The following is a 16,822-nucleotide window of genomic DNA, read 5'->3' as shown; positions in this document are numbered from 1 at the left end:
ATATTTTTAAGTTATTTTCAACTTTATGACCATGCACCATGTGTGTGGCATGCTATTGATTACCATGAACAATCACTCTGGGTATAAACATGTTGGAAAACTGTGGGGGTATTTACACTTGGTCAATTCATGCGTTTTTTGCTGGATATAAATCCGATCACCCAAACCACTTCTGGAGATGGTTTGAGATGCATTCCAGATGAAACTCAGTCAAGTGTAAATGCATCTGGCTCTCCAAGCTACACGTGTTAACTTCCTTAACCCAAACAGTGCTATGTCAGCATTGGGGAATTGCAAAATATACAGGCACAACTGCAGTATTTGTATAGGGCTCGAATTGCACAATAAATAATAATACATTTTTACACGGATGCACGTTGTAAGTGACATATATTTTTCTTCATTTATTTGATGCAGATTGCTGAGGAAATGGAAACTAAACATGGACAATGAGCACAGCTTGTGCGCATGTAATGCATCTTGCTTATGAGAAGCCCAGAGGGCGGAAATGTACATCACGCAAGGCAAAGTCCCTTGGAATCAAATAACCACATCTTTTAAATTTGCTGCCCTGCATTAGCATGATCACAGAAGTGAACTCTCTTTTATTTGCGTGTACCACAGGAATTAAAGATCAGATTTACATCTGATTGACCGAGACACATTGATGTAGTCAAGTCTAAATGGAATGTGATATTCAATCGACTAGCAATCCGATCAGTAAAAATGCATGAAGTGAAGAAGTGTAAATACCCCCTATGGGTAAAAACTTACTGAGTGCACCTTTAAATTAGGGATGGCCATTTTGAGTAATTTTGTTGTCAAGTACTCAAACACATAAAAAAAAGTAATTGATTACTTGATATTTAGAATTTAAGTTTACCCTTCAACCTTTGAATAATTTTTTTTTCTAGTGAAAAAAAATGCACTATGCATTAATAAAACCATGTGGATTAAAAATTACATGAAATATCAAAAAGAAAAAAACTGTTTTGGGGGTGAACTATTCCTTTAACATCGTCATACATCCACAGCACCAAGCAATGCATTAAGTTGTAACAGCAAGATTTAGGTGATAGGAGTTTAATTAAAACCAAATTGCTACATTTCTGTAGTTTTTACTAGTCGAATATTTAAAGCTGAACACATGCCATTCCTGATGTGTATGACTTCCTTTCTTCAGCAGAGCACAAACTAAGATTTTAGAAGAATATCCATAGGTCCTTACAATGCAAGTGAATGGTGACCAAAATGTTTAAGCTCCAAAAAGCACATAAAGGCAGAATAAAAGTTATCCATTTTACTCAGGTTGTTTAATCCATGTCTTCTGAAGCTGTTTTTTTTTTCAATCTGTTTTTGGTTAGAACAGACCAAAATGTAACAGTTTGTTTACTATAAATCTTGACACCAGCATTATTCTCTGTGATCATGATTTCAAGCACTAGGTGTAATTAAGCTTGAAATCATGATCGAAATGAGTTATATTTTGGTCTGTTCTCATCCAAAACCAATTGGATCACTTAAAAAAGCATGAATTAAACCACTGGATTCATATGGATTACTTTTATGCTGCCTTTATGTGCATTTTGGAGCATCCCCATTTTAGTCACTATTCACTTGCATTGTATGGACCTACAGCGCTGAGATATTCTTCTAAAAATCTACACAACAAAGAAAGTCATATTAATAATTTTGATTTTTAGTTGAACTATTCCTTTAAATGTGAGATTTTACCGAAATGCAGATGAGTAGAGATTTCACAGTTAAAGGATTAGTTCACCCAAAAAATGAAAATGATCATATTATTCACTTACACTGGTGCCATCCTAGATGTGTATGATGGTCTTTCTTCAGCTGAACACAGTAGGTGAAGATTTTTAGAAGAATATAGAGCTCTGTCAGGCCCTTATAATGCAAGTAAACAGGTGGCAGCACTTTGACGGTCCAAAAGTCTTATTTAAACTCAATCAATGAATGTCTTCTGAAGTGAATCGATAATTTTTTGTAAGAAACAAGTCGATAATTAAAACGTTTTTAAACTTTAAATTGCCGCTTCCATCCAGGGCTCTGATGCTGTGTGAAATGGCCGAACACTCGCTTTGTTCTTCTGTTGTAAATAAGCGACAATTCCAAATTCTTGTGTGACCTCGCTGATGCGCTTATGTAACGCGACAGCTACGTGATGCGTCATCTGCTGACAGGAACCATTTTTTTTTTTTTTTAATAACGTATTAATGATCAAATAATTTTTTTTCACAAATGTTTGGATTTGCTTCAGAATGCATTCATTCCACAGTCGTGTGGATTACTTTTATGCTGCCTAAATGTAACTTGGACCGTCAAAGTGCTGGCACCCATTTACCTGCATTATAAGGACCTGACAGAGCTCTGCAGAAGAAAGACAGTCATACGCATCTAGGATGGCATCAGGGTAAGTGAATGATTAGGGAATTTTCATTTTTGGGTGAACTATTCCTTTAAATCCATATGAAGCACAGAGCATTTTAGCCTAGCCTTGGACCACCCTGAATTTTGTATGTACATATGAGTGTGATGTGTGTGTATCCTGAGCTCCCTGCTGGAACAATAAGTCTTAATATGTGAAGAATAATCTGACTGAGGAACAGTGCTTGGAAGGTGTAGACCGGTTAGTCGTGTGTGTGTGTGTGTGTGTGTGTGTGTGTTTGTGTGTGTTTCACAAAGGCTCTACTGAGAGAGCTTAAGGTTTGTGGTGTACACACTCTTCTCTCTGGGCACTGATCTCCTGCCAGACTCTATGAGAACAGATTAGTTTCTCTCTCTTTAACTCCTTTCATTGTTCATACTATCTCTCGCATAGAGAGACTATAGACACATACACACTGATTCTTCAGTTTGGATTGAATCAGATCCATCCAGTTTCTGATTATGTGGGTATATACACTCGGGCTTACAGATCAGATTTAAATCTGACCGCTCAAAATGGACTTAGGAAGTGGTTTGGGACACATACATAACATGACTTGGCCAAGTGTAAATATATGTATATGTGTCCCACCAGGGATGTGTCTCTTTTCATCAGGAAAATCAAGCACCTCTTGTTTTTAGTGTGTGAGCCACATCAAATGAGGCAAAAGTTTATATTTGCATAGAGCGTGGAATAGTAGATTGGATTTTTATCACTTTTGCTAAGACACATTTATTTGGGCAAATGTAAATGGGAGGTGCATACCTAATCAGATAGCATTTCCAATCGGTCGAAGATGCATCAAGAGACTTAAGTGTAAATAGACCCTATGATGGTAATGAAGATGTGCTAATTAGACACCAGAAAAGTGGCATATACGATATGTCTCTCCATGACTTTTGACCTTGTCCTTGTTTTGTCTCTGCAGCCCAGAATGTGACAGTGGAGGAAATTCTGAATGCCTACAGACAAGCATGCCAGAAACTCAACTGCAAACCAATCCCCAAAGTGCTCAAACAGCTACAGGTAGGACACACCTCGTTGCAGTCTGAAATGTGTCAAAGCACATAATGCAGTGCAAATACTCGTTGAGTTCTCGGCATTGGTGAAAGGGACATTATGATAATTTGTACAACTGGCACAAAATATGAAACTTGCATACAGTATGTTTTTGGCTTTAGATTCAGTTACAACTTCTGAAAAAGCATACCCAAAATTATTTGAACATTTGTTCAAGACCGACAAATCCTCCTCATAAATCATTATGCTCTACATGTTCACATACTGAACAAGGCAAAGCTTGATGCCACATTTTAGTTGGATGTCTCCATTGTATACTTATGTGGCCTATTGCGTTCTGGTACACTGGATTGTATTTGGACTCTGATCAGAAAGCATCCCCAATCTACCATCAATCAAACCAATAACTTTGACAACCTATGGCACCTGACCAATCATGTGCATTTTGACTCTTAAGCTTGAGCTCCCTCTGGCTACATCACACTTGTTATCGGTGCAGGATTGTGCCCAAGGTTGAAAAAGCTATTCATTCAATTTAGGTTTTTGTGTTTTGTGGAGGACTACATAGAGAAGTATATTCAGATACATCTTAACTGCATGTATACAGAGTCAGCAAAAAAGATCATTAGTTACACGTTAGTTAGACGCACGCGCGCACACACACACACAGCCCCTGCGAGTAAAATTCCCAGACACCAGTTATTTACATATAGTGACACACTGGATCTCACTTGAACGTGCCTTTTTCCTATTAGTTGGTAGTTACCAACAAGGCTTCATATAACAAATATTTTGGGGCGCACCAGTCGATCGGCCTCCGATCTAAATCAGCCGATCTTGTCTTAAGTCTGTGATCGGCCGATCATGCCTAGAATCAAGGCCAATCTTTTTTCAGCACACATGGAATCACACATACACTGCTACTCTTAACAAATGAGTGCTTTCTCAGCACTTGATGCATGACAATGTGGCCTCTGGAGTGTGGATTGTTGGCAATTCTAAATATTCACAAACGTAAACTTTCAGACATGCTGTTATTCAGAGGAATATGCAAATTTGTTTTTAAAAATATGTAAGAATTACACATGTATGAATATTAAGTTGCCCATTTTCTAGAGTCATTACGATAGTAATTCTGACTCGCTACACTGTGAGCGCTGAGAGGATGAAAAGACTGCAAACAAATGAAACTACAAATAAACATGCATATACATATCTGAGTATATTTAATGCAACGTGAGTCGTGACAATCAGACGTTGTGTCGAGCAATAGAGACTGTTATAGAGACGGCATAATGTCACCACGTCTTCACGCATTTGCTTAATAATTAGTGATTTGTGTTACAGCCAAATGCCAAAGACAGTAAACAAATCATAGATTTTAATGATTTCTCACTGGAGCAGTTTTAGAGCTTGTAATGGATATATTTGTCTTATGTTTGAATGTGTCTCTGCTGTGTGTGATGCTCTCACACATGGTTTTTACTGCTTACCAGTATGTCACAATGACCTTTTGATATTAACAACAGAACTATTCAAAACTATTTCTAAGCAAATACATTTTAGCTATTCACAATTAATGTAATTTTAATGTAATTTTGGTATGTTTATAAAAAGGTTCCGTTCATTAACATTAGCTAATGCATTAGGTATCATGAACAAACATTGAACAATATAATTTTACAGCCTTTATTAATTGTTCATTGTTAGTTCATAGTACATTGACTAATGTTAACTAATACAAATTTTGATTTTAAAAATGTAATAATTGCATTAGTTCATGTTAACTACAGTAATGTTGTTTAATAATGTTAACAAATGAAAACTTTTTGTAAAGTGTTACTGTAATTTAACTGTGACATGGTGCATTATCCTGCTGGAAGTAGCCATCAGAGGATGGGTACATGGTGGCCATAAAGGGATGGACATGGTCAGAAACAATGCTCAGGTTGGCCGTGGCATTTAAACGATGCCCAGTTGGCACTAAGGGGCCTAAAGTGTGCCAAGAAAACATCCCCCACACCATTACACCACCACCACCAGCCTGCACAGTGGTAACAAGGCATGATGGATCCATGTTTTCATTCTGTTTACGCCAAATTCTGACTCTACCATCTGAATGTCTCAACAGAAATCGAGACTCATCAGACCAGGCAACATTTTTCCAGTCTTCAACTGTCCAATTTTGGTGAGCTCTTGCAAATTGTAGCCTCTTTTTCCTATTTGTAGTGGAGATGAGTGGTACCCGGTGGGGTCTTCTGCTGTTGTAGCCCATCCGCCTCAAGGTTGTGCTTGTTGTGGCTTCACAAATGCTTTGCTGCATACCTCGGTTGTAAGGAGTGGTTATTTCAGGCAAAGTTGCTCTTCTATCAGCTTGAATCAGTCAGCCCATTCTCCTCTGACCTCTAGCATCAACAAGGCATTTTTGCCCACAGGACTGCCGCATACTGGATGTTTTTCCCTTTTCACACCATTATTTGTAAACCCTAGAAATGGTTGTGCATGAAAATCCCAGTAACTGAGCAGATTGTGAAATACTCAGACCGGCCCGTCTGGCACCAACAACCATGCCACGCTCAAAATTGCTTAAATCACCTTTCTTTCCCATTCTGACATTCAGTTTGGAGTTCAGGAGATTGTCTTGACCAGGACCACACCCCTAAATGCATTGAAGCAACTGCCATGTGATTGGTTGATTAGATAATTGCATTAATGAGAAATTGAACAGGTGTTCCTAATAATCCTTTAGGTGAGTGTATAACTGCACACTATAACTTGCTAAAGTGTGGCAATGGGTACTTTTTAAAAAATAAGTATCAGCCGATCTTAGTTAAAAAAAAATCAGAGAGCGTATCGGCCTCAAATTTCCTGATCGGTGCACCACTACAAATATTGCAATTATATTTTGTAATCATCAACATTACAGTATTTAAACGTGTCATATACAATTTTAATTGAGCTTTGAAATAAGTGTTTTATATACTGTGAAAACAATGTAATTTTCAGAAATCAAAACTTCCTTTCCAGTCCAAAAGACAATTTATTGGCACTAAGTTACAAAAATGGCTTATTCTAAATCCTTAGTAAAAATAAAATAAAAATAAAAAAACAACAACAATTGGACCCAACAGCAAACCCACTTCTCATGTGTGCGTGCAGCAAAGCGATGTTACTCATTTCGTGTGGGAAGAAACATTTACATCAGCCTGTTTTTTTTTTTTTTTCTTAAATCTGAATGAAAAAAACCTTTAATGTGACTGCAAAAATACTTTATTAACATAATAAGTAGACTGTACGGGGAAAAAAAAATGACAATGAATGTATGTTATGTCCCTCTTAAAAAATGCTCAGAAGAGTTTGTGTGAGACTTGGCAACTTGTTAAAACAGGTGGATACACTCACGCATGCTAGCGAGATCTTGATGGATCAAGAGAGAGAGAGAGAGAGAGAGGGGACAGCTTAGTTGAGTCATAGAACAGAAGGACAGAAAGAGAGTGATCAAGTTATCATGGCCTGATGTTTGCACAGAGATGCCAGCATACACCCACCATCACTCACCAACCAGCACTTGCTCCCGTTCTCCTCCTCTCTCTTACCCTTTCTTGCTGTGCCTCTGTTCACTAGTCCTGTTCTTTGCTGTTCCTTTACCTTTCACTGCAGGTTTAGTTTTTACTGTGCCACAATTAATAAATGGAGAATGTATTGCCTTTTTTATGTATATGTAACATACTGTACCTTGAAAGTTTTCAGCTTTTGGACAATATTTGATACGCCTCTAAATATGTTTGCATTTGCTCTGAAATAGCTTCAAAGGGTGTTTTATATTTGTATTTTATTTTTATAATTTCTTTCAGTCAGGGGAACCATCATTTTAACCAATGTATTGTAAGCCATTGTGAGTATATGCACCAATATGACAGTGCATGGTAAAAAAAAGCACTATTTACCTGCATAAATTGTTTTAATAAAACATTTTAATAGATAAAAATGCCATATTTGAGCGATGATGAAAATGAATCATTGAATCAGAATTTTGAATAGATTCATTGAAACGGTTCAAACAGGCAGTTTAAACGGACTCAACGTGGTTTAATCCAACTTCCAAATCCAATGCCATTTTTGCAACAAAGTCATACTAGGAGATCTTAACACTCTCATACTTGTGATAAAAGGAAGAATGGTAAAATGAATGATATGACTAAAGGAAGGAAACCTAATGGCCAAATAAAAAGCACATTAAAACCAATATTCATGATATTGTCTAATTTTATATCCTCAGTAAAATCATTACAAATATATTGTGAATTTTCAATACATAGCCCTGCCCTAATAACATGCAGTTGTTTAGAAAGGCACAAGTCTGTTAAATCTGCAGTGCATCATAGTAAATTTCCACTGGGAGTCCTCAGGGCAGAAAATAGCCAGTCATTACTGTGTGCGCGTGTATGGATGTGTTTTTCCACCACCTCGGTCTGCTCTTGTGTTTCTCTCTCTCTTAACTGCTTAGTCACCCTTGGAAAAATTACTTCACAAACAGGCCTGTAAAAGAAGTGCACTGACAAGAGAGCAACAAAAAAAGAATAGCACTCTCATTGCGTCTGTTTACCCTGCACAGATGGCAAGCAGACAGTTTTCTTTATAGATTTTGTATGTTGAGGGTGTGTGTATAATCCCAGGGTTGTAAACTCCTTGAACAGATACACAGCAGAATCGAGACAAGCTACTGTACTGCATCTGATCTGTTCACAGAACAGTGGATGATTTTGTAGATGTTTGGTTTGAAAAACCTATATGTAAAGTTTAGGTCTCTCTGGCAAGGCAAAGATCAACAACAGCTCAATATTTTTTGGGGCTGAATCTTATGGGAAGGATTTTGCTGAAGAACTAGGCTTGCATAAGCAGACTTTTGACAGAAGGAGACCATCTGACTGACATGTTAAGCAAGCAAAGACAAAGAAGTTTTTGTTTCCTAACGTGATATTAAGGGAGTGTAAATCTGAAATCAATGATAGACAGCACATGAAAAACTCTTTGAAGTGTCAGATAGAAAACACCAAAGAAATCAGCAGAAAATATGGGTAGATTTTTGTAACTTCCTGTCCAAATGTAAAAAATGATTTCTCAGGCAGAACTCGGAAAATAAAGCAAAATATTCACGGATTTGGGGTATTTGTATGTGACCATTTAGTTCATAGGTTGCCCTTGTGGGAGTCAAACCTATAACGTCTTGGTTTTCTGCTAAAATCTTATTAAGTATATTAAGTATAAGCTGGTCTGACTGCTCAGAGATTGTGTTGAATCTGTATTGGGCATCTTATAGGGTTTGCACAGACTAGTTGACTACAACTAACGTAGTCACTCACCATGCGATTTTTAAAATGCTTCTGTAGGAAATACAGCGGGTGTGAAGCCTGTTGGCTCTGCACTAAAAAAGCACAGTGGCTCGTTTGACAGTTTTGTGTTGAATCTATTGCCGTCAGCAGCAGAAATACACACGTCTTTTGCGCGCTCACAGCTGCGTGCCACAAAACTTTCCCAATATAAACACACAGACCATCTTAGGAATTTATACTTTCAACAGTGTGTGATATGTATCCCTTTACAGTGTGTCATGTATACCTCACTTCCTTTCATAAACACATACCGGTAGTACTCTTGTATATCATAGGAACTATGCTGTTGTACCAGCAGTCTGGCCCTGTAGCTGCAGTGTATGCCTGCAGAATTAAAAGAATAGTTTGCCTAACAATTATAATTCTCTCATCATTGACTCAACCTTTATGCCATCTCAGATTCGTAAGAATTTCTGTCTTCAGGCAGGTGCACACTCTATGATTTATAATAGTCCTTTACGATTGTTGCTTGTCAGACTGTACGATATGAATGCATTGATATCGCCATGGCACACTGTGCGACATTATGTCAGACTGCACAATATACATGGTAGCCGACTGTGGTCACTATCGTCCAGATCAGTGAATGTTACTCACATTACGGGAGTGTTACGGAATAGAAGCGAAACAGCGAAATTTGCCCACCATGGAGGAGTATTTTTCTCTCTTTGAAAGTTAGGACATCAGCATCTATCCGTTGCTCCAATACCACTCCATCATGAGCATAGGCTCACATTTCCAAGAAGCTGGATTTGGTCAAATAGGCCTATAAGTCAGCTTGATCACAAATACAGAAAAATACAGATGTTGAGAATGAACATGAGTGCTGGAGGTAGCCTACAGTAATATTAAACTACCTCAAGCAAATATTCATTGTGGAAATAAAGAGACTTGTGGCCTGAAAAATTACAAACTTCTCCGTTCACATGGGAGAAAACAAAAAAGGTGGGTTATAATATGTCGGTCTTTTAGATTAGTAACCTATAGGCCATGCAAAATCTTTAAAATTCATAAAGGCTGATAATATATCACGCTTGCAAATGCCCTATAGATGATGCACAAACATGACATAGATTTCTATAATTTTATCCAACTGTATTTGCTGACTTGGATTAAAACGTCCAATCAGTTAATGCCTAATCAGTTAATGGCTTAGAGTTGCACGGTTTACCGGTACTAACGAAGTACCGCAATACCAAAAAAATTTAAACGGTACGATATCATCTTGTTGCTAATATCGGTACCGTATTACAGTATGCTGTCATTAGCAAAATGATATATGTGACAAATTTGAGATGAAATCAATGGCAATTAAAGGATATTTAATCCTTTAAATATAAAAGGATAATAAAAGGATATGGCCAAGTGTGATCTTTAAACTGCATATTATGTAATTAAATTACATAATTCTGCTATCAAATGATTCCCACACACATGCACGTGCACACACACGCGCAGGCATGCGCACTAGGGCTGTCAGGTTAAAATTCAAAATTTTAATATTCCTTGAATTTAAGAACAAACTGCACAGTCAAGTGCTACAATTGTGCATTACAATTTTGGATGTGTGCCAAGCACTGACGATGACTTCAGATCGATCGCATTCTTGCGCTAAAAAAAGGCTAGACACAGCACAACAGAAAGCAGGAGTCTCTGGATGCTTTTACATTTCTTTTTAATTAGACAGAGCATCTAAAAGCAGCGCTCCTGCAGGAGACGCTGAATAAACAAAAACAAATCGAAACAAAGACGTTCGTCTAGCGTGCGTTTACAAAGAAAAACAAATGGATGGTTGCAAAAGGATTCGGTGGAACAGCCCCTTGCTCTCTTATAAGCATTTCTCAGATTAAGCAATGATTTTTTAAAAGCTTTGTCAGGAAAGATGTTCAACTTGGAAATGTGTGTCTCGAGATCCTCACGTTCTGTTTCATTCTGTTGTGTTCTGTGTGATTGAGCAGCCCCTGACCTTTGCACGTATTCTGAGCTGTTTCACCACCGAGTTCAGCCGAATACCACTGCTATCTACGAATATTGCTACCCTACATACAACTGTACTGCATAAACTGCAAGTGTAACATCATGTGGACTGCATATTGAAGCACCTGATTTAACATTTGAGAATATGGACCGATTTAAAACATTTTGTTTATCTATTTTGTGTACATTAGTTGAAAATGAAATGCTCTTTATTAACAGACAGGAATGTTCTTTGCAGTAATTTAGTGCTGTATGGTTTATGTATTCAATGTGCCCTCTTGTGGACTAAGGAAACAACATCAGTTTAAGAATCAGCTGACTTTAAAAGTATTTAAGGTACAAATTCAAATTTAGTTTCTCTGCTATATTGACATCCCTAATGCGCACACACTCACACAAATGCAACGCACACTGCTGGTGCTTAATTTTCATGCAGTGTGTTCAGAGTATAAATGGCTGTTAACGCTTAAATGAACTCCTCAAATGCAGCTTAGAGATTTCAGCTCGAGAGCTGCGACGGTATGGAGGACAACAAGTGTCCCGGAAATAGTAATAAAGAGTTTCATTAATAACTAATTGTACATTAAAAATAGGCATTAATAAATTTGTTTACAAATGAATGTATTAATCTATAAATAAATAGACTAAATTAAAAATTAATTCATTATTTGATATTTTAATGGGTAATAAAGAGTAATTATAAAAAGTATTGATAAATGAAATATCCATCATTAAATATTTAACAAATTAAAAAGGGATTTACAAAAACAACATAAAACACTCAATAAGTACCGGTACATCATTTAAAAATACATTAATTAATTCATAAATAGTGGAATTGCAAAATAATAACTGGATTTACAAATTGAATTAGGAATACAGGTTTTAATCAGGCATTTAAAATGGCAATTCCGTTTCCCCGCTGCTTTTCCTTTTCCTATGAGCTATTCGATTTGCTTAGTCATTTAGCTTGTCCTTTTAGCCTTTTCGTGACACTTTGGGCCTTGCGCTGGTAAAACAAGGTAACACAATGCAAATTCACCTGGAATGTATAGTGTAAATATGTGTATGTGTAAATATCTTAATATTTATGCCTGTTATCTCACAAAAAAAAACAATGCTGTAATAAAAAAATCACTTTATTTTCTGTATAGTCAGAGTGCAGAGTACAGATGCAATAAAAACACAAACTGCCTCCAGATGAACTCACGCAGCAGCTCTGCTCGCCCCTCACACACACAAGTGAAACAGGCAATACTCTTTGAAATGTTTCTTGGTTTTATGTTATTTCTGTTAGGGGAATTACCGCAGTCCTCTAAATAGTAGGCTATTAGCCACAGGTTTGTTATTATGACGACTGCCGTCTCCTCGCGTTTCTCATTGCTTTGTGCATCATACAGGCTGCAGCACCTCCCACAGACCCTCTTCTTTGGGGAGAAGTACCTAGTAGGAGCAAAAAAGTCAGTCTAAATTCCCTCTTAATTGCTAAAAAGAACTAGTTCCTTGTGTGCGAAAAGGGGAAAAGTATGTAAAAAGGGGTTTAGTTCGTCCTGTGGGAAAGGGCCTATTGACTTGCATTGGATGGACAAAAGCTCCATAAATCCTTCAAAAATTATTAATTTGTGTCCTGCAGAAGAAAGTAAAACAAGTTTGAGACAGCATGAGAAACTGATGAGATATTTGTAATTTATGGGCTAACTATTCCTTTAAGGCCCTAAAGAATTCAGTCTTTCATTTTGTGTGTGTTTTATTAAGCCTTGTGTTTACATGATTTGGCCTGGTGGGTAGTGCACATGTTCTGACGTGGTGGCTCTTGTGTGCCAGTGACTCGAGTTTGAATCTAGTTCATGACATTTCACGATGCCAACCCCTAGTCTTCTCCTTATTGTTTCCTCTCAACTCCTCTATTTCCTGACAGTGATACTGTCAAAAAGGTGAAAAAAGTGCTGGTGTGTATGTTCTCGAATGCCATTTGTTACCTTTTTCTACTTATTCACAACACAATCGAATCATCTTTAAAATATTAAAAGCAAAATATCTTATATATATATACAGTATATTTAAATTTATGAAATATTTAGTAAACCTTTTAATTATATCTTACATTCTTTTAAGATATTATGTTATTAAATACTTTTATATTATTTTAAGGTAACATTTTTGTTTAAAGTGTGTTAGTATTACATTTATAAAATAGTATTAAGATACTATTATTAGTTAGTTACTATACTAATAATGATAAATAACTATATATACAACCACAATTCCAAAAAAGTTGGAACAGTATGAAAAATTATAATAAAACAAAGTAGTGATTTGTAAATTATATTTACCCTTTGCTAAATTGAAAACACTACAACTACACACATGTTTTACCTTGTGAATTTCATTGTTTTTATTTAATGTAATTTCAAATCAGATGATTGCAACATGCTCCAAAAAAGTTGAGACGGGAAATTTAAGACTAATAACAATATAACGCGTTAAAATAAGGCGACGTGAAACATGAGATGTTAAACAGATGAGGCAATTGTGTCATAATACTGTATACTGTATAAGGAGCCTAGTCCTTCAAGAGCAAGGATCATTTAAGACTTGTCAATTTGCCAATAGATGCTTCTGCAAATAATCCAGCAATGTTCCCCAAAGACAATTTGGAAGTATTTTGGTCATTTCAACCTTTACAGTGCACAATCTAGACGGCTGTCTAGTTAAAAGATTCAAGGAATCTGGTCAAATCTCGATGCGTAAAGGGCAAGACGAAAACCACTTCTGAATTTGCGTGATTTCCAATCCCACAGACATCGCTGTCTTAAAAACATCATTCATCTATAATGGATATCATGAACATGGGTTTTGGATTACTTTAGTAAACCTTTGTACGTCAACACCACTCGCCACTGCATCCACAGATGCAAGTAAAGACTTTACTATGCAAAGCAGAAGCCCTACATCATCACTGTCCAAAAGCGCTGCCGACTTCTCTTGGCCCGGTCTCATCTTAGATGGAAAGTAGAATACGGCAATGAAGACCCCGTACAATTGTGCAGCTGAAGACATGCATAATGGATGAATGGGGAAAATTCCACTTTTAAACCTTGTAAGTGTTATTAGAACAAATGGTGATTTGACTGTCCCAACTTTATTGGAGTGTGTTGCAATCATGTGATTTTTAAATTACTGTACATAAAAAATCAATGAAATTCACAAGATAAAACATATCATTTTTAGTTGTTACAAGTAACTCCTTTTTGATTTTATTATAATTTTTCATATTGTCCCTACTTTTTCGGAATTGTGGTTATATATATAATAATTCCTTACATTTATATAGCGCATTTCTAGACACAATACTTTACATAGTATAGAGGGAATCTCCTCAACCACCACCAGTGTGCAGCATCCACCTGGATGATGCGACAGCAGCCATAGTACACCAGAATGCCCGCAACACACTAGCTGTTGGTGGAGAGGGGAGTTATTTATATATATATATATATATATATATATATATATATATATATATATATATATATCTCTTAAAATATATATATATATATATATGTGTGTGTATGTGTGTATATATATATATATATATCTTAAAATATATATATATATATATATATATATATATATATATATATATATATATATATATATATATATATATATATATCTTATAAATATATATATATATATATATCTTAATATATATTAATTCTTTTTAATGATTTTATTTTTTAATTCACCATATTTCTAAATGGTTTATTTTAAGTAACTATAAATAGTTACTAAAGTAATAATGACAATATAAGTACTAGATGTTCTACAAAATAAGTACTCAATAAGTTTTAGTATTACTGCTGTTATGGAGTAAATAATAGTCTTCATATACTTTCATAACAGAATATACACAGCAATAACATTGGAAAATAAAAATTGACAAATAAATTGGTCATTGTTATTTATATATATATAAAAAAAGTAATTTCCCTTCACACTGATACAAGTCTCACCCCAACTGAGGATTCTCCTATTCATGAGTAAAAGATGACCACTGGTGGCTTCTGCAACAGCAGAAACACAAGGCTCAATGAAGTCAATAGAAAGCTCAGGGTGAGACGCTTTTTACATGGCAGCGCTAAATGCCACGTGGTGGCTCTGAATGCGTCGGAGTCGTTCTGACTCGTTATCGTTGCTGATCAGAGATCAATGTAGAGACAGCATGCCCCCTGCTGTTGAATAGCTAAGACATCACAGTTTTTACCAAACCTTACAAAAATATGAAGTAAAGTTGTATGCTAGCATAGTTCCTAGTGTTCAGCAGGTTAGTTTGTAGTGTGATCCTGAGATGTTTTGCTGCCCCTAATGTTGTGTCGTTCTTCTCTCAGACACTGAAATGATAGAATGCTAATACACACACCATGTTATTCTGCATGTTGGCACAAACACACATGCAAACTGTGTATTTGACTCTTTTTCTATCTGTCTGGTTACAGTTTTGTGTGTGCAGCATGTCTGAGCATGGGGCTGAGTCTCCTTTAATGCACTTTCCATCAGAAGCACACATAGACACTTGTTAATAGTGGTTGCACCGATCAGGAAATTTGAGGCTGATACAATAACAAATCTTTTAACACAGTAATCCGCAGAGACCAATCAGATCACAGATTTTCCTTTCATAAGTGCCCTTGGCCACACTTTTGCAAGTTATATGCTGAAGTTTTATTTGAATGCCCCACACTGTAAAATGTAATTAAATGCACATTCATTTTGAAATGATAGCATTAATTGAATTGAAAGTGGTGATGAATAGTTCTGTTGTCACTTTCATAAATCTTCGTATACACCATGAGAGCATCACACACAGCAGATACGTTCAAAAATTTACATTACATTTACATTTATGCATTTGGCAGACGCTTTTATCCAAAGCGACTTACAGTGCACTTATTACAGGGACAATCCCCCCCGGAGCAACCTGGAGTTAAGTGCCTTGCTCAAGGACACAATGGCTGTGGTGCTCGAACCAGCATCCTTCTGATCACCAGATTACCGGTTTACCAGTTATGTGCTTAGACCACTAACCACCACCACTCCATATAATAGAAAAATAAGAGAGATATATATCTACTAAAAACTCCAAAAACGCTTCTGTGTGATCACTAGGATCTTTGATTTATTTACCGTCTTTGGTATTTTGTTGTAACGCAATTCATGAATTATTAAGCTACTGTGTGAAGACGCGCTCCTGTTATTGAATGTTAAAATTGCTGGTATTGTGACAAACATATAAATCTGATTTAAATCAGGAGTTCTCACAAAATAGTGCTGGAATGAGTGACTGATGAGAGACTGAGAGCATTCATGTTTGATTGACAAAGAGACAGTGCTTGTTGGAGGGAGTAAAACAGAGCACGGATAATCGTTCAAACTATCTCTATTGCTACACAACACCATCTGACTCATGTTACATCATGTATACTCATATTTGTATTTGCATGTTTTAATTGTTGTTTTTACATTCGCTTGCAGTATGTGTGTTACAATTCATACACATTTTTAAAACAAACCAGCATATTCATCTGAATTATAGCATGTCTAAAAGAGTAAACTCGTAAATGCTTAGAATTGCCAACGACTCACCTTCCAGTGGCCGCAATGTCATGCTTCAAGTACTGAGCAAGTGCTCATTCATTAGAGTAGCAGTGTGTCATTTTGTGTCATTTTTGTGCATGCTTCAAAAAAATTGTAATTAAAAATAAATCCTCCCTGAATCTAGGCACGATCAGCCAATTGTGATCACAGATTCTATCTAGATTGGTGACCTATTGATTCGTGCATCCCTACTTCTTAAACATAAATGTAATGATTTTTTGCAACTAGATTTGCTCTTCCTAAAATAAAAATAAAAAATACCCATGCTTGCAAGGCTGCAAAAGAATAGCATTAAAGGAATATTCTGGGTTCAATACAAAAGCTCAAT

The 16,822-nt window shown here is 36.3% G+C and overlaps 1 protein-coding gene across 2 annotated transcripts in view; it reads left to right on the top strand.

Moving 5' to 3' along the window:
- LOC127622901 (protein phosphatase 1 regulatory subunit 37-like) overlaps positions 1-16,822 on the top strand; it is a 60,256-nt gene that overhangs the window by 21,433 nt on the left and 22,001 nt on the right. For both annotated transcript variants that reach the window (XM_052097056.1, XM_052097057.1), the window contains exon 2: positions 3,375-3,472. In XM_052097056.1, coding sequence (XP_051953016.1) covers positions 3,375-3,472 — 98 coding nt within the window. The remainder of the gene's footprint in view (positions 1-3,374; positions 3,473-16,822) is intronic.

The sequence above is a fragment of the Xyrauchen texanus genome, chromosome 29, assembly GCF_025860055.1.
Source record: "Xyrauchen texanus isolate HMW12.3.18 chromosome 29, RBS_HiC_50CHRs, whole genome shotgun sequence".
Taxonomy (NCBI): domain Eukaryota; kingdom Metazoa; phylum Chordata; class Actinopteri; order Cypriniformes; family Catostomidae; genus Xyrauchen; species Xyrauchen texanus.
Note: the sequence above shows the minus strand (reverse complement) of the source record. Positions and strands in the feature narration are given on the sequence as shown.